The sequence below is a fragment of the Manis pentadactyla genome, chromosome 8, assembly GCF_030020395.1.
Source record: "Manis pentadactyla isolate mManPen7 chromosome 8, mManPen7.hap1, whole genome shotgun sequence".
Taxonomy (NCBI): domain Eukaryota; kingdom Metazoa; phylum Chordata; class Mammalia; order Pholidota; family Manidae; genus Manis; species Manis pentadactyla.
The window spans coordinates 74699643-74718216 of NC_080026.1; the positions used below are offsets into that span (position 1 = coordinate 74699643).

The window sequence follows — 18574 nt, forward strand, 5'->3', positions numbered from 1 at the left end:
TATTTTTTATTATCTTGCCCCCACAAAATCTAGTAACAATCCCTTTTTATACACTTAACCTTTATAGGTCTTTTCAAAGCATTCAGTGTTTTTGTAGAAATAACCTTTTTTCACCCTGTTAATAATATATCTGTGTCTGTCTATATACATATCACAAAAATTAGTACTAAGAATATAAGCTGGTTTATGAAAAAGCACAGTTGACATGATGAAGATATATTCATGATGAATATATATTCAGAATAGTTTTCAGAGTAATAATCTTTTGTTCTTTGCAATCATGTTCCATATATACACATATACATATCTCTATCTCTCTATATATACCTATATACCTCCATCTATGCTTTTATCTGTACCCATACAGGCGTATGTCATTTTATTGGGCTTGCTTTAATGTGTTTTGCAGATATTGGTTGGTTTTTTTTTTCTTTTTTTTACAAGTTTAAGGTTTGTGGCAATCCTACACCAAGCAAGTCTGTTGGCACCATTTTTCCAACAGCATTTGCTCACTTTTTGTCTCTGTCACATTTTGGTAATTCTCACAGTATTTCAAACTTTTTCTTTTTTATTATATTTATTATGGTGATCTGTTATAGTGATTATAACTCACCAAAAGCTCAGGTGATAAATAGCATTTTAACAACAATAAAAAGTATTTTTAATTGATATATATACTTTGGGTTGTTTTTAGACATAATGCTATTGCACACTTAATATGCTGCAGTATAGTATCAGTGTAACTTGTATATGCACTGGGAAGCCAAAAAATTCATTTGACTCTATTGAAATATTTGTTTTATTGCAATGGTCTGGGACTGAACTGGCTATATCTCTAAAGTGTGCCTATAAATAACAGCAATAGTACAACTAACATTAATGTGTTTGGGAACAAGCACATCGTAAACGTAACATGGGCATAATAAAGAGTAACTCACTAATGGCAATCCTCAAGCTTCCCTTGTGTATTTGAAAGTATGCTTTCCAAAAGGATTGGAAAGCATGGATTCATATTAAGTGGTACTCAGGTAAGAGAGTCACTATTTGAAAGCAGAGATGAGAGAGAATGGGGAGACCATTTTAAATGGGGTGTTCAGGAAAAGCTTCTCTGAGTTTGTGATACATAAATTGAAGCCTAAATAAGTAGGATCACCTAATTATTCAAAGTCCTGGGGAAAGAGTGGGGTAAGAGCAAGGGACACTGCTACATTCAAAGCTCAGAGATGAAAATGAGTTTGGCAGATTTAAGGACATAAAGGTGTACCCCAAGTAGCTGGAGTAGTGAGTCAGTGAGCTAATGACGGATTTGAGATTGGCATAGGGAAGAACCAAATTACTTAGGGCTTTATAGGATGTTGTAAGTATTTGGGATTTTATTCTAAGAACAATGTGAGCCTTGAGAGGGTTTTAAACAAAGGAATGATATGATCTGATTAAGGTGTTCTGTTGTTTTTTTAATCGTTGTAGCTACTATATGGAAATTACGTAGTGGATCGTTTTTTGAAAACTAGTTGTTAATAGTCAAGAAATTAAAGAACTCTGTTTTATTATGTACACTATACATATGTCTTTTCCAGAGCTGGTAGCATTTAATATTACTTACATATATGATATGTAATTCTCACTTTATAAATATATCTTTGAATTGAAAAAGATGTTGCTATTTTGGCCTAATATTTATTAAAAGTGCAAAAGATTTGTTGGAGAAACGTACCTATTGGATTAGCATTCCCAGACATTACTTTGCTCAGTATACCTGACGAAAAGCTATATATAAAAAACACACCTCACCTTTTTGTTCTTTGTTCTGGGTTTTTGTATGGTTGGCTGATTTTGCAGAAATATACTTGCTGAACCAGGTGCTCAATCATTATTCTAGTTCACATTTGTCAAATTAGGCACTCAAAATTTAATTGAATCTAATAGCTGTGTTTTTAGAGTAAAGGCAGGAGTTGTAAACAGAAAGTATTACAAGATTGACAAGTAATTGTGTGAATCAAACCTAGTGTAAGACCATAAATAAAAATTTTGTGGCAAAATTGGAGAACATATGTTATACCTAATGAACTCAAATTCAAAATTTCTGAGAATCTTGGGATAATCAAACAAAACTTCAGTTGACCCACAAACCACAGATTTGGGGGCCGCTGTCCAAAGACATTTAAAGCTTTAAAGGGACAAAACTTTGACAGAACTGACAGCAGAGGTAGGGAGGTATGTGATTCTAGAGATTTCAACAATGTGATTTCTGTTTCTTAAAATAGATGAGGATATTTTTCTCTGATGACCGACAAGTGTAAAAAGGTGAGTATCATTTTGGTACAGACATACGTGAGATAGGAAATATATCCTATTGATAGGCAATGGTTGTGTTTACCCTCATAAAATCAGGCAGATATCTGGCCATGTTTTATATCCCTTATTTATGCTGCTATAGTATTTAACATGTGAACAAGATGATTATTTGGGACATGGAATATTATTTTATGAATGTTAATGTATGAAGAAAGCTCTAGGCCTTTCTACCACATTAACTCAAATACACAAATTTTAATGTGGCTCATGCTTCCAATATTATTAAATTAAGATAAAATAGAGGACTGAGTTATAGCAGATTATCTTTTCCTGTAGAATGTTGAGGGATAAATATATAGATTTCTAAATAGGTCCAGTTTAGTTCTTGTTCACTCCAGAAGGAAGGTGAGGTTCACAAACTTTTGCAGTAGAATTATTGAAGAATATTAATAATGTAAGAAGCCAGAATTCTGATTAAAATGGCTAATTAGAAAACAAAATAATTTGTGGGTAACCGATGGTTTCATTTCTTGATGCCCAAGAGATGATCCCTTCTGCTTTTGTGATAGACAACAAATAAGTAATCAGGCAGATTAAGTTATTTGTAAATGACCGAATTTTGCCACACATGAGATTGGTTCAAATGTCTACAGTTTTTATACATACTGAATCATACAAAGGCAATTATGGTTTAGAATGTTGTGTATTCTATTCTTTTCTAATTCCTTGATACTTAGTTACCTGCTTCTGGGATCTAAATCAACTCCTGGTTATGGAGAGTTGTCATTAACTAGAACATCTCAGTTCTTTTTCTAGTTAAATACAGTATTTAGTGAGTTATTGGGCTTGTTATTTGTGATAACGCTACCCAAGTATCACTTTGGATACAATACATGCTCTTTACTGACATAAATTTATACTGTGATGGAAAAATACCACGAAGAAACATGCTAGTTAACATCTCATGAGAATAGTATTTGTAGTATGAATATCTGTGAAGCTAAATTTGCAACCAAAGGAGTAAATTTTGGTTTCAAGGTGCATAAAAACAGATGGAAATTTTAAAAGGTCTGGCTAAGATCTGAAATATACATATATATGAAATATAATAGCATATTACATACCAATTATACTACTAATATTTAATATTAGCATGTTTATTATTTTAAATATTTCCTTAAAATGAATCAGTTCTTGACTACAGAGCATTCATGACAAGATGAGATAAACAAGCTCCAACCAGAAGCCTGTCTATCTAGAGATGAGTTGACAATATGAAGCAGTGAGGGGCTGACATTCTTTTGTAAGACTGTAAAATCTGATAATTCAGTTTCTCTGCCATAGTAGGTTGTTGCACATAATTATCCCCAGACCTCATTAGACCGAAGAGAAAGGACAGACACACATATCTTTGTGCTTAATGTGCCATCACAGCATGGAAAAGCATACTTTGCAAGCTGAGATTATATTAAGGTTCTTTCTTTTTTAATGCTTTTCTACTATTAGAATTCTGAAAAGTATAGTTGAAAAGTTATACATGGTCTCACTTGGATTAGTCTACCTTCACCAGAGATTCATATCGGCTTGTATCTTTATCAAATACTCCAAAATAAGTCTTAGGACATCAGCAGACATTTAAACACATTTTGATATTAATGATCAGTAATATAACAGGAGAAGGGCTGATGGGCAAGCACTGATTAAATTTGGTCATTTCATACATCCAAGAATCATGCACTGCCCAAAAGAAGTAAGCCCTAAGGAGGCATTTGCATGTTTCACCTGGCTTCAACCAGTATGAATTTGTGATTTCACTTGTAGTCTGTCTATATATATATACACATGGGAAAAGGTAGGATGCCATGAGTTGTAATAAATGATTATGTATTAAAACAAGATTATCATAGCAAATACTGTTTATATACTTCACTATCAAATGAAGTTAAGGTTCTATACATCAATGCTGGACCAATCAGTGAACTGGAAGTGAGAACCTGTTTTCTAATGTTTTACCAGAAACATTAGAAGATCCCTTCTGTTATTTCTTTATTGTCTAATGCCAGTAGTTGTATAACTCATTTGTTCTGTGTGGAACCCTTTTGGGGAGTTTATATGCTCTTAATGGGAATTTTTTTCCCTAGACTCTGATAGAATGTTTTGTCCTTCTCACCTGGGATTTTTGCTATAATCAATGCAGAAATGAGTAAGACAGTCCATGTTTATAGAGTTGCTGGCCTATTAAAAGTGGTAGTCAGGGGGTAGAGAGTAAAAGTAAAATCGTGCGTTGCAATATAACAAGTGCTGTTGGTGATGAAGATACCAGTAAGTTATTCCTGAAATACAGGATGAGTTCTCAGGGGTGGGGGGAACATAAACAAAAGGAAGCCTAATATTTGAGTGCCTACCAGGATGTGCTACTGTGGATACCAATCATAGAATGCCATGTCTTCAGAGTTCTTTCAGTTGGGGAGTTATACAATGAATGTAAGATGGGACTTCCATACATCCTGAAATTTCTTGAGTTTTGCCTTTTTCATTTGAAAGAAAAAAACTATTCAGGGACATGGACCTCTTGAGAATAGGTAACTTTTGAATAATTCATTCATTAAAAATAAACATCACATACTAAAGTCAGCCTTAATTGTACATTATTTTTATTCAGCCTGCGTTAGACAATGTAGAGATTTTACTACAACAAAGAGCATAACACTTAACAGTTTTCAGTTAGAGTCCTTCAGTGAAAGCTTTGGAATAAAATAACTGTAATTTCAAAGTGATCAAGCCATTTCTATGCATTAGTATTAACCAGAACTATTACACATGTAAAGAAAGGACAGTTATCTTCTCCAATATAAAATAAGCAAACTGAAAACATGGCAAGTTAATAGTATGAATAACAATAAAGCAGAGAGTAGGATACAACAGCATACTTTGTAAAGAGAGTGTATTACCCATTTAAGATGCAATAACTTTGCAAGTGGAAAATAATTCAAAGTCTCAGCTTCCTCCTTGTATTAAATGGCATATTTTCCTCTGTCTAGATATTGGTTTTCCCTCTCCAGAGTAAGACCATTGGTGATTTTGGTGTTTATGCCTCTGCTAATTACTGCTTGGTCTATGATACAACTTTTTGTGTCCACATCCTTAATGCTTAAAAATAAATGTAGTAGCATCTCTAAAGGAAATGTTGAGAAGCCCCTCCTTCCAACTGATTTTTAAACATCCATTGGGACTAAATGGCTTTATTACTTGGAAAAAGTAATGTGAATAACAAACTGAGCAGAGAATTCAGACCACAAGAATCTCTCTACCTTCCTGGGCCTCAATTCTGGTAAGATGGTGATAGACAAATAGACTTTAAAATAAGAAATCTAAAAGACATAAATGTTGCTGAGACTAAGATTTTTAACTACTGATTCTAGTTAGTCAGATGGATACCATCTGTGCATGGAAGCTAGTTACCAGGAAACTGAGAGCTTTACTACAAGAAGCCACCACTATTTATGCAAAGCCCAATGCTGTGTATAATTCTTCCAGATCAACAGGTCCCTAACACTGACTTTTCAGAAGGATGTTTAGAGAATTAGTCAGATTCAGATTCAGAAGTTAAAGACTATTGAGAAATAGCAAGGTACATACTGAATCTTCTCAGAGCCAACTTAAGTAACCTGATTGATCATAGAACCGTCCCAGCAAAATCACCATGCCCGAGGGCCAGGCCAGAATATTTCTGGTCTCTCAAGGATGGGACAAATGAAACACCATCATCACACCAGATGCATTCCTTGATTTTTCAGGTAGCATACCTTTAGAAGAAAACCTCGTTGAGACTTATACTATTAGTTTTAACATTTCAAAGTAATTCCAAAACACTAAAACAATGCTTAACCTAATACAGGACTCCACTGCCTAAATATAGGATTCTGAATTTTAAATGGCTTACAAAAAATATCTTATAATTTTGATGTCAACTTCTTTCTTGTACAACCAAAAACCTTAAACTATCTTGCATATTACCATTTTGACTAATCATATTTAATTCTTCAAGGAGTTTGATTCAAGTGGTATCATTTTACTCAGTATTTAAAAAATGTAGTTAACATATTGTAGACACTTTTAATATTGCTGCAAATTCTTTGTAATCTTATTTGGTATAATCTAATCTTGTTCAGTTTTTTGTGTGTATTTACAGTGAATTAAAGTGAACAGACCCACCATTCCCTCCTCCCACCCCCCAATTAAAAATAAAAAGTAAAACAAAGAGAAAGAAAAAAAAATGAGATTACTTTCTAGGAAGGAAACCCTAACCACTTAATTGTGGGGATGCAGAAGTCAGCCTTTTGCACCTATTCTTCAGGCTACAGAAAAATTTTCTGGGACTACTGCCAAACATTTCCTAAAACCTTTCAAGAAGCTCCAGTAGATTTCTGAATTTGTTCCTTTAAAATCAGGATACTCTGCCTTTGCTCAGGAGGCAGCATGGCAATCTGATCTGCGGTCAGTTGAAGAACCTGCATGATCAAAGCTGCCTTTTCTTGATCCTGTGGAGTTACTTGGCTCTGCCCAGGACTAAAACTACTAGGCTGGCCTCCACCTTGCTTGGCTGCCCCTTGCATGCCCACCCCTTGCATGCTCACTCCTTGTATACCTGCCCCCTGCAAGCCTGCTCCTTGTATGCCTGCCCCCTGTATGCCTGCTCCTTGTATGCCTGCTCCCTGCATGCCTGTCCCTTGTAAGCCTGCTCCCTGCATGCCTGCTCCTTGTATGCCTGCCCCCTGCATCCCTGCTCCTTGTATGCCTGCCCCCTGCATGCCTGCTCCTTGTATGCCTGCCCCCTGCATGCCTGCTCCTTGTATGCCTGCCCCCTGCATGCTAGCTCCAGGATTTCCCACCCCTGAAATGCTTGGGACCTGTCTGGGTCCTTGAGGACCACCTGCCCCCATACTAAGGGGACCAGGACCCTGGATTCCACCAGTCATAGGGCCTCTCGAACTGGGGCCAGGGCCCCTTATCTCCATTCCTCGTGCATCCATGCCTCTTGCCTCCATCCCTCTGGTTTCCATTGCACAGGTTTCCATTCCTCTTCTCTCCATGACTCGTGTCTCTAAGACTTCAGTTTCCATGGCTCGAGTCTCCATCCCCCGAGAATCTCTACTACCTCTGCCATCCATAGGAAGACCCCTTTGATCTATCATGGGTCCTCTGGGTTCTCCAATGAGCAGTCTGGGATCTCCTAATGGCCCTCCCCTCATCTCATGTGAGGAAGGTCCACGGCTATCGTGACCAGAGGCATGATGCATGGGGGGACCCTGATGAGGTGGGCCAAGATAGCCTCTAGGTTCTACTTCTCCAGTGACTGAAAGCAAAGTCCCTCCACGTGGGTCATTTGGAGCATCTCCTAACAGTCCTCGAGGAGGTAGGCCACCAGCAGTCATGGGTCCACGAGGTATAGGAGCTCTCGGATCTGACATCTGCACCTGGCCCCGCTCTAAAGGCACTGGACCAACCCCTGGCATTCCAACTTGGGGTGGCATTGCTCCACCAGGAGCTAAGGAACCAGGACCAGGTCCAGGAACTGCAGCTGCCATTGGCCCGGGGGCTGGAATTCCACCCTGAATAGGGGTCTGCATCAGAGGAGGAATGTCTTTCACAGGTCTTCTGGCCAAATGCTGAGGCTGAGGGGCTGGAGGATTCTGTTGGTTCAACAGAACATTAGGTCCTGGGCAGAGCCCAGGGCCAGGGCCAGGGCCAGAGACAGGCTGAGATTTGCCTGGGATCAGTGGTGTGACATGCACCTTGCGATGCAAAATTTTCAGAGCAATCTCAGGATCCATTATTCTCATCACTACTTGCGCCTGCAACAGCGCATATGCCAGTTGTGGATTTTGAAGTAACATGTTTCTCGCTTCCTGGTGACTGTTTTGTACACAAAGTTTCATCTGCTTCATCAGTTCAAACATCTGCTCTGGGGGTAGACTAGCAACTGCTCTGGTAATTGATTCAGGCGCATCTTCCGGATCGATGGGGTCCCCATAGGGCGAGTCAATGATGGGCGCTGCAGGCCCTAGGCTCTTTAACTCCTCCTTGTTCTTTTCACTAGCTGCATTGTCCACCCGCAGCGCTCTCCCGCTGAACTCCCGCCCGTTAAGGTTCCGCATGGCACTAAGCGCGGTCTCCTGGTCTTGGTACTCACAGAAGCCGTAACCCTTGGGTTTTCCTGTTTCTCTATCGTACACCAGCCGGAAACTAACAACAGAACCAACCTCCGAGAAAATGTCCTTTAACTGCTCCTCAGTTGCTTCATACGGAATGTTTCCCACGAACACGGAACGCAGTGATCGATCCATTGCCGGGTCTCTCACCGCCAAACTCGACATGATTCCGTTTGAGCACACGGCAGAAGGCGGATTCCTCCAAGAGTCGTCTTCTTGCGACCCACACTTCCGCCGAGCAACGGAAGCGGCTTTCAGATCCGGGCAGAAACCTCACAAGTCGGCTTGAATCGTTCTGCTTCCCCGCCGGCACGTCTCCTCTCTGTTTTACTAAGTAGGGTAGCCAGTGCTTTCTGCCTGGGTCCTTCGACGTTCTCTCAGCTACGTATTACCGAGATACGTGGCTCCTTTCTCGTCTGTTAATCTAGAGTTTTTTCAGGGCGCGTCACCTCCCACTCCAGGAAAAGCTTGGCTCGGGTTCACCACAGTAAAGATGGCCGCCTAGACTTCACCCCGGCAACCGGGAGACACTGCTTCCCTTGACGCCAACCGCGGTTTCGCTTCCGTTCGCTCGGCGGGAAGCCGCCAACCGAGAGCTGGTGGAGGCGACGTGTTCGTCGTTCTGATACAGCTGCGTTTATAAAGCAGTTTCTCAGTATTGTGTGTTTAAGGTCACATTTTAGACTGTGAGGGAAAAGTGACCTCGTTTCAAGGCAAATTTGGGATTTTCTCCTTAATATAGAAAAGTAATAGCTGCGTTTTAGAAAAACAGTTTTGGAAAATAACTGCCAGAGATAAAAGAACTCGCGTTCAGCTCCAGCCCCACCCTCACCCGGTGCCTCCGAGAACCGCCGGCGATAGGTGGTTCTCCCAGTTTGTGCGCGCAGGCAACAGCGTAGCTATTCATAATAGTACTTTTTCCCCCTTAATTGTATTAACAAATATTAAAATTAGTAACTAATAATAACTCGCATTTTATGGCTGCAGAGTATGAATTAAATTTATTCAATAATTCTTACATTGTAGGTTTTTACTTTGGTTCTGATTAATGACTTCACCTCTACTCCCAAGGGAAAAGCACAATGCAGTTTCTATTTTACTACTGGCTTTGTCGGCAGAAGTTGAAACATCTGGAATGTGGGTTTGCTTCCCCTACTTAACAGGTGATATCGCTGAAGCCTGGAGCGCGCCAGGTGGTTTGTTAGGCAGCCAGTATGAGCAAAAGCCTGAATTCTCACCCAGGTTGGGGTGTCATAGCTCCAGCCGTGCGCTACCCCATAGGATCGCCGCGAGCCGCTTGTAGCTGAGAGTGAGTGCTTCACATGTGGCTAGTGTGACAGAAATTCTACTTTCGATTTTATTTTATTTATTTAAATATGAAAACTGATAATCAGTTAGGCTATTGGAAAACTCTTTAGTTGGGTATGGGATTAATCTGCTTTGGCAGTGATGAATTTTATTAAACCTAGATAAAAACCAAGTGCTTCCAGTTAGAATTCAGCATTTGAATTGAGATGTGCTCTTCGTCTAAAATACATGCAGGATTTTGAAAACTAAGTATTAAAATAGTAAAAATACCTCATTTTATATTGTTTATATGTTGAAACGTTATTTGTAATATATTAGATCAAACAAAATATATTTTTAACATATCACACATTTCATTTTGCTTTTTTTAATGTGGTAGGTTGGAAAAATTAAGATTACACATATGGATTGCCTTGTATATGGACTGCACTGCTCCAGAGCCTAAGTCCTAAAACTCCTAAGCAGAGAATCATTTTATTCTACATAGGCCTTGTGAGGGGATTATGCAACTCCTTCTCATTTGCATTTTGAAGGGATTTTGCAACTTTTTCTCATCAAAAGTTGTCTTATGTATCTTGGGTATTACAGTCTGATGAAAGATCTGAAATGAGTATGAGGGTTTAGCTACAAATAAGGCAAAGCATCCATTTATCTTTAAGTGTTTTAATAGTTCTTTAAAATATGCTTGGACATTTTTGTTCACTCAAGACAATGATGACTTATATCCGCAAGTGATAAGAGTGTATTTATATCTCTTAAATTCTTTCTGCTAGTCAAAGAAACAGCTAGCCTTTTGCTAGTAATGGTTTTTTTTCCCCCAGGTCTTTTACTGGGGGTGGGGAGGAGTTGTTGATGGTATCATTTCAGAAAATTAAAAACAAATCCATTTGTTTCCTTTTCATACAATCTCTTTGCAGAGAGAAGCCATGGCTTTTTTTACACACATTCTATGAAGGACAACTTAGACATAGATGATGTGTGTGACTGTGTGTGAATTAAATGTCATAATCATAGGGATGGTAAAAGTCTATTAGAATAAATTATAAAGTTCGTAAAAGGTTGCACACCTTATCTGACAGTGAGAGCTGCTTTACTGCTGCTGCTGGTATTGTCTAAACCAGTGGTCCTCACTCATATCAGAACCACCTGGAGCCATGGCCTGTTAAGTCAGATTGCTGGGCCTCACCTCCTTCCCTGCCCAGTTCTTTTTCAGTGTTTCTGGGGTAGCACAAGAGAATTTGCATTTCTAACAAGTTCTCAGGTGATGTGTGCTGCTCTTGGGACCCCCACTTTAAGAATCATTGATCAAAACAATGGGGCTTGAAATGTTTTTGTTCTTATTTTCATTTGTATCAGGCCAAACTAAATTTAGTACACTCTTTTAAAAGGTGTAAGAGATGGGTTGTCTAGAAAAAAATCTATTATTTTAATGCTGATCTAATACAGCTAGTAGGTGTTGGTCCCACACTGAAGATACCCTAGACTGAAAGGATGGGTGAAGAGATTAGGTGAGGAGCTCTGGGAATGAATAAGGAGGCAGAAGCCATGACTGTAAGAGTAAGTATTTTGTCATGTGTCTCCCATGTTCTCTTCAGTCACCTATTCCAAACTAGAAGAAAGTGGCTCAGAATTACCAAGCATGGTTAGAAACTTATGTGTATTTCCTAGATACAATACATAATTTTCATAGTTCTGCCTTGGAAGAACTTCCATTCTGTACTTCTTTCTTTGTCGCAATGACGTTTAAATTTTAGGCATCTTATAGCATGACATATACTCTGAAGAAAAATGTACATGGCATCTTGCATACTCAGGGGTCAGTTTTTTGTTTTTCTTGTTTTTTGATATGTGTATACACTCATGTAACCATCACCCAGATCAAGATACCAAACACTCTCACTAACTGTTTTTCCCTCTTCATCTATTTCACCCATCCCCGACTCCTCCTCCCCTGTGGCAGCCACCGTTCTGTATTTATGAGTCTATTTCTGTTAGGTTGATTTTTTAGATCCCACATATAAATGAAATCATATGGTATTTGTCTTTCTCTTTGAATATATCAAAATATCAACTATAATAGCAGTATGGAGGTTCCTCAAAATGCTCAAAATAGAAATACCATTTGACCCAGGAATTCCACTTCTAGGAATTTACCCCAAGAATGCAGCACTCCAGTTTGAAAAAGACAGATGCACCCCTATGTTTATCGCTGCACTATTTACAATAGCCAAGATATGGAAGCAACCTAAGTGTCCATCAGTAGATGAATGGATAAAGAAGAGGTGGTACATATACACAATGAAATATTATTCAGCCATAAGAAAAAAACAGATCCTACCATTCGCAACAACATGGATGGAGCTAGAGGGTATTATGCTCAGTGAAATAAGCCAGGCGGAGAAAGACAAGTACCAAATGATTTCACTCATATGTGGAGTATAAGAACAAAGGAAAACTGAAGGAACAGAACCCAAGAATGGACTAACAGTTACCAAAGGGAAAGGGACTGGGGAGGATGGGTGGGAAGGGAGGGATAAGGGCAGGGAAAAAGAAAGGGGGCATTACCATTACCATATATAGTGTGGGAGGCACGGGGAGGGCTGTGCAGCACAGAGAAGACAAGTAGTGATTTTACAGCATCTTACTATGCTGATGGACAGTGACTGAAGGGGTGTCGGGGGGGGACTTGGTGAAGGGGGGAGCCTAGTAAACACAATGTCTTTCATGTAATTGTAGATTAATGATACCAAAATTTAAAAAAATAAAATAAAATAAATATATATATCAATTATAATAAGTGATTTTTAAGTAAATACATCAGGGAATATGGCCAAATGGGAGCTGTCCTTCAGACTGATCACCTTTAGAAACTATAAATTTAATCCATTGAGGCTTCCATTGTTCAAAATGATTTTTAAACTCCTATCCTGAAATTGTTTTAGGGCTCCATCTATACTTTGAATTATACAACATCAATTCATAAGTACACCCTGTATGCAACTACATCACCTAACTTTCTGACTAGACCTGGCAAAAATATGATATTTAGCTATTTGCGAGTATCAAACCTTACATGAGAATATAAAGATTCTGTTGACTTTGAGGGTATTAAAAAGTTTCACCATATGTTAAGACAAATACTCCAAAGAAAGGCACTAAATATTTTAGTGATGACAGGTATTTTTGAAGGAAGTGTATGAGTCCTTCAAAGAATGGATCAAATGCACCGTTCTCCCTAATCTTCCTCCTCCTTCCTCTAGGATGGAAATAAGTTCATTCTCCTTTAGATGTAAACCGTTCCCTATCTGTACTTTTCTGATGATAGTAACTCTTCTACCTTTTAGTAGAGTTGTGATTTTTCCTTCTAAACTATAACACTGTGCAAGGGAAGAGCTAGATTCCCCTTTGTCAATTAACAGAGTGCCTTATATTTATTCTTTTATTCCATAAATATTCTAGGCACTGGCAGTTCAGCACTGAAAAATACAAACATTCCAATAAACATAGGTTTTCTTGTTCATGTTTTGTATTCAGTAGCATGAGCACTACCAGAAACATACTTGGAAATGCAAAATTTGGGGCCCTACTCCAAACCTAATGTATCAGAAACTCTTAGGGATGGTCTATATGTACATAAATCTGGATTTTTAACAAGGTCCCCGTGTAATGCAGACTAAAGTTTGAGAGCTACTGAACTACAAAGCAACAGTCATAAATAGGATAGATAGATGACAGATAGATATAGATAGAAAGATAGATGATAGATAGATAGATAGATGATAGATAGATGATGGTAGATAGATAGATAGATATAGATAGATAGATAGGTAGATAGATAGATGATAGATGATGATAGCTAGATAGATATAGATAGATAGATAGATGATAGATGATAGATGATGATAGCTAGATAGATAGATATAGATAGATGATAGATTGATTGATAGATGATAGATATAGATGATAGATAGATAGATAGATAGATAGATAGATAGATAGATAGATAGATAGATAGATAGATAGATAGATAGATAGATGATAGATAGATAGATATAGATAACTTTGGCTTCTTCCCCACTGTATCCTCAGCACCTAGGATAGAGTTTAGCACAGGTAGATGGGTGCTCATTATATATTTGTTGAATGAAAAATGGGAAGTGATCTTAGAGTTAGCTAATCCACAAACCCTTTTACTCAGAAGAAAACCTGAGGCATTAAATAACATGTCCCAATTCACCTTCTAATTTTATTCCAGGTCAGTGGTAGTTCTTCCATGTTACTATTTGATAAAGTAGATATGTAATGTAGTATGTAAAGGCAGATAAGACTGGTAAGTTCTGAATGATTGAGAAAGGCTTCCTGTTGGGAATTTAAGGGAATGTGATATAATCTCGAATGTGTAAACAAAAGCTGAAGAGCATCAGCCATGAGCTAGAAATGGCCAAGACATGAAATATGGACATGGTGTTTTAACACCCTCAGAAACCAAAGTTGGTAAGTAGTGTGATTTTGGGGGGCAGATTGTGGAAGGTTTTGAAGATCAGATTCATGAATCTAAACTTGATGTGAAAGCTTTTTTTCCTTCTTTCTGAAGCATGAATGTGGAATAATAATGGCAGAGGTTTAAGAATACCAATCTTATCCAGTCCTTCTTGATGATTTATTTTGCCCCTGGACTTCTTTTTAATTCCTTATAATTCTTACTCTAAATTGTGGCAGTTAACATTTCCTGCATTTAATGTCTGTAATATGGCTTCATTCTCATTATTCACACCTCCCACTCTCCCTTTCATATATTCTCCTCTCGCTAAATGGTAACACTCTTTTAACCATACATGAGTGTGCTTTCCTACCTCCTAGTTTGTACTTATACTATTCCTTTGTTGTGAATGTCATCCTTTCCTTCATTCTCTCCTCATCCCCCCATGTCTAAGTATTTCTTGTCCTTCAACACTCACTGCAAAGACTTTCATTTTAAAATAGAGTATTGATTTGGCATTTATTGTCTTCCATCTTATTTTAGAGGTACCAATATTCTTGTGTTTCCACTTAAGCATGGAACATATATTTGATTTATACTCTTCATATCACATAGTCCAGTTTCTTTTATATGCCAAGAACTCAGTAAATATTTCTTAAATTAATAGATCATCTTAGAACAACAGATTGCATATGTTAACCAAATGGTAATTTAATGCTTTTAGCTTACAAAACACTTCTCTTTGTGTTCCCACATTGGTCTTGACAATAATCATGTGAGGTACATACAATTGTACCCTGATTTTAATGATATAGAGACTTAGACAAGTATTTCATAGAACTTTACTTAGAAATAGGCTCACTCAAAATACATACTATTTATAAAAGGTAACTCTCAGTGCTTTATAGGAAGGAGACCCTCTGTGAAATTCTTAATATAGTATTTTCCTTAATCTTTGCAACAATGCTTTGAAATAGGCAGAGTATTAATTTATAGCTAAAGAAATAGAGGCAAAGGGAGGTTAAATAGTGCACCCATGTTAACTGGAAGAGCCAGTATTTGAACACACATCATTTAACTCAAGAACCCAAGCTTCTAAATTATTGTTCCATTAAATGAGTTTTCTAAGGATGCATAGTAAGTGGGAGAGCTACAGGTTGAAACCAGGTCTCTTGACTTCAAACTTCATCCTTCACAATTAGTATAGTAATCATAGCTTATTGAAGTCTGGGCACAATTTTGCTTGGCCTTTTTCCTGATTGTCTCTGAGTGTAATTGCAATTTTGACATCACAATCAGTATTGTGACAACAGATGGACTATCAGGTATAAAGACTGAAACAATTGGAAAAATGTTCCTCTTTCACTTTGCAGGGCTATAGTTAAACATCACATAAGGATTTTAAAAAGCATCCACTTAGATAGGTAATGAATGTATTTTTCATAGAACAAAAGAGCCCAAAGTTTTCAATTCCCAAATTAGGTTAGTCTGTGACATTTTTCCCAGGTTTTAAAATGTATTTAATATGAAACAACATATAGAGGAATTAGTAGTAAATTTCAATTACATATACATGAGATGAATTGGGTTTTTTTTGGCAAGAAGAAGATTACATGAATTTGGAACTACTAGGAATATACCATTCTAGTACTAGAGGGTGGACAGAGGCAAATGTTCTCCCTGGAAGTAATTGGGTAGTCCAACCCCCAACCCCTTTTTTTGAATAGTCAAAAAAAAAAAATGAGGCCAGGTAAGATGGGGCACTTTCCAAGGGTCAGGTGCCTAGTTACTGGCCTCAGTTATAACGGGATCTAAGTCTCCAGACTGTCCCATCCAGACTTTGCTTTCAGTGATCTTGAGAGGCAGGAGAGTGAAGAGGTTATGATGACAGACAAATGTCAGAGAGCCTTGGTTGGCCACTTAGTTCAACAAGTCCCTGCAGCCTTGGACAATTTCTTAACCTCCCCATGCTTTTATTTAGGATTACTTAAGTGGGAATAATACCACCTGTATTGGATTATTGTGTGGAATACATAACATATTTCTTTTTATCATTTCTTTTTTTGTATGACGATTATTGATCTACATTTGTTATATACAATTAGGTAGTGGATAAAACAGCATTTAAGGGGATGGAGACCCATGTTTTATTGTAATGCTATTTGAGTCTGTATCTTCATTTTATCTTCGAAAGGGAAGACAGGGTCGAAATGGTCTATTGTCAGATTATATTGTTTTTAAAATCATACAGAGACAACCTTGTAAAGAATTGCCATTTTAACTGGTGATAGCTTTGTAGTTGAATATGGATAATTTTAAGGCTCAATCCTATAGGGCACTTCCTTGAGAATTGTCTGATGATTTTGGTGCTCACTGGGTTCTTATACTAAACCCCAAAATGCCTTCTTCAAATATTTAGTTGACTGAAATTCCACTTGCTCATTTTTATTAAAAGAGCCTGGCCTGAGCTTTTATTGTGGAGGATCCACGCTTGTACAACATTGCATTGGTCTGGCACAGAGGATCTTATTTGAGCAGATAGTCGTGCTTGGGATGTCATTAGAACTAACTTCTTACTTTCATGTGTGCACTGGCAGATGTAGGCCATTTATTCAAACATGAAAAAGCATAACTAATTGGACAAGAAGCAGAGTCCCCTTATTCTTGCTTCAGGCTGTCACCTTGAAGGAACACAGAGGAGGGAAGTATCCTCATAAACTGTGGAAAAGTACAAGCCCTGAAACCAGGTCCTGCATAAAGACATCCTGTTTAAGATGAACAACTTGTGAATCTTTTTTTTTTCCTGCTACCAGAACAATGCAATTCCCAACTTCAGAGAAGTGTGTGAACCACCCTTCACTTCAGAAGTAGGCTGGCATCTCTCTTCTGAGGCTCAGCTGGCCTATAGAATGAACCTATATTTATACCCCGTTACAGGAAAGAGGCCTTTCTGAAATATTTGATGGAGAGCTCAGATCGTTAGAAATGACAACAAAAACCAATGTGACAGACTGTATTTTGGCAGATGCATTTGAGCTATCCTTGAAAAACATTAGCTCAGAGTGCCAGTGTGAATTTGCCACCAAACAATTATTCTCCAGAGTCAGAAAGCAGATGAAAATGTAAAACCCAGCATACAGAAATGCAGTAACTGACACTTTCTGGTTCAAATACAGAGAGCAACTCCAACCATGATAAGCAAAAGCAGGGGTGAAGGAGTGTTATTTTAATTATGCTCTGTTATCTCTCAGAACTCGCAGGCAGTGTATTCGTCTGCTTGGGCTGGCATAATAAAATACCAGAGACTGAGTGACTGAACCCAAGTTGATATTCTCCCAGTTCTGGTGGCGAGAAATCTAAGATCAAGGTGCCAGTTTGTTTGCTTTCTCTGGAGGCCTCTCCCCTTGGCGTGGAGATGACTGCCTTTGCACTGCCTTTCCTTTGTGCGTGTGAATCCCTGGTGTCTCTTCCACTTCTTACAGACACACCAGTCTTTGTGGGTCAGCGCCCCAGCCCGATGCCCTCGTTTTAACCTAAAGTACCTCTTTAAAGGCCCTGGCTCTAAATGAGGAACCTTGGAGGTTAGAGCTTCGGTGCAGTCATCTTCAGGAAAAGAAGGAATGGGCAACTGGGACACATTCCAGATGCTCTGTTCCCATTTTCACTCTGTCTCCTCTGCTTAAAGAACCAGATTTCTCTGATTTCTCTGCTTAGCCCACTGCCATTTAAATGCCTCTTTTACAGGCTTTTGATTTACTTGCTATAGATTCGCCCAGAGAGAATGATTTGTTTCTCTGGGTACTGATTTGACCTTCCTGGGAGACTCTGCATTTCCACTTCTACTCTGATGTCCATCTATGACTCAATCCAATATAGGAAAGGAATTGGGGCCAGGGCCATAGACTATTTCACAAAGGTATACATGGCCCAGCGGTCAGCTAGAGCTGAGCTGGACCCTACTGACCCTCAGTGCATGGAGTTTACCTCCTTGACCTGCTGTTCCATGGAGAAGTCTAGGACAGGGGCTCTTAGGGGCCCAAAGCAGTGGTTATTTATCATTGGGCACAGATTTTCAGTTGTTTTAACCACTGGTGTAACTGTTGTGGTAACAGATGAATATCTGTCCTGGTTGACCATTAATTCCAAACAAAGTCCTTGGTGCCCTACCCTTGTTAGGGAGGGGGACACTTAGAAGGGTTGTTGTGACCTAGGCAGCTGTTCTCAAAGTGCCAGAGACTGTTTCCACAGCAGTCCTCAAAGCCATCCCCACTGGGTCTGC

The 18574-nt window shown here is 38.5% G+C and overlaps 2 protein-coding genes across 4 annotated transcripts in view; one reads left to right on the forward strand and one right to left on the reverse strand.

The window, feature by feature from the left end:
- Positions 1-18574, forward strand: part of PRKG1 (protein kinase cGMP-dependent 1) — a 1239474-nt gene that overhangs the window by 684034 nt on the left and 536866 nt on the right. The window lies entirely within an intron of this gene.
- On the reverse strand, positions 4927-8782 carry CSTF2T (cleavage stimulation factor subunit 2 tau variant). Of its 2 annotated transcripts, XM_057505874.1 has the most exons (2): positions 6944-8782; positions 4927-6898 (listed from the first exon to the last, which is right to left on the reverse strand). In XM_057505874.1, exons 1-2 carry the CDS (start codon positions 8670-8672, stop codon positions 6702-6704), a joined length of 1926 nt encoding a protein of 641 aa, XP_057361857.1. In that variant the 5' UTR covers positions 8673-8782; the 3' UTR covers positions 4927-6701. The 2 variants fall into 2 exon arrangements, with proteins under 2 accessions (XP_057361857.1, XP_036779908.2); XM_036924013.2 differs by having other exon boundaries at positions 4927-8780.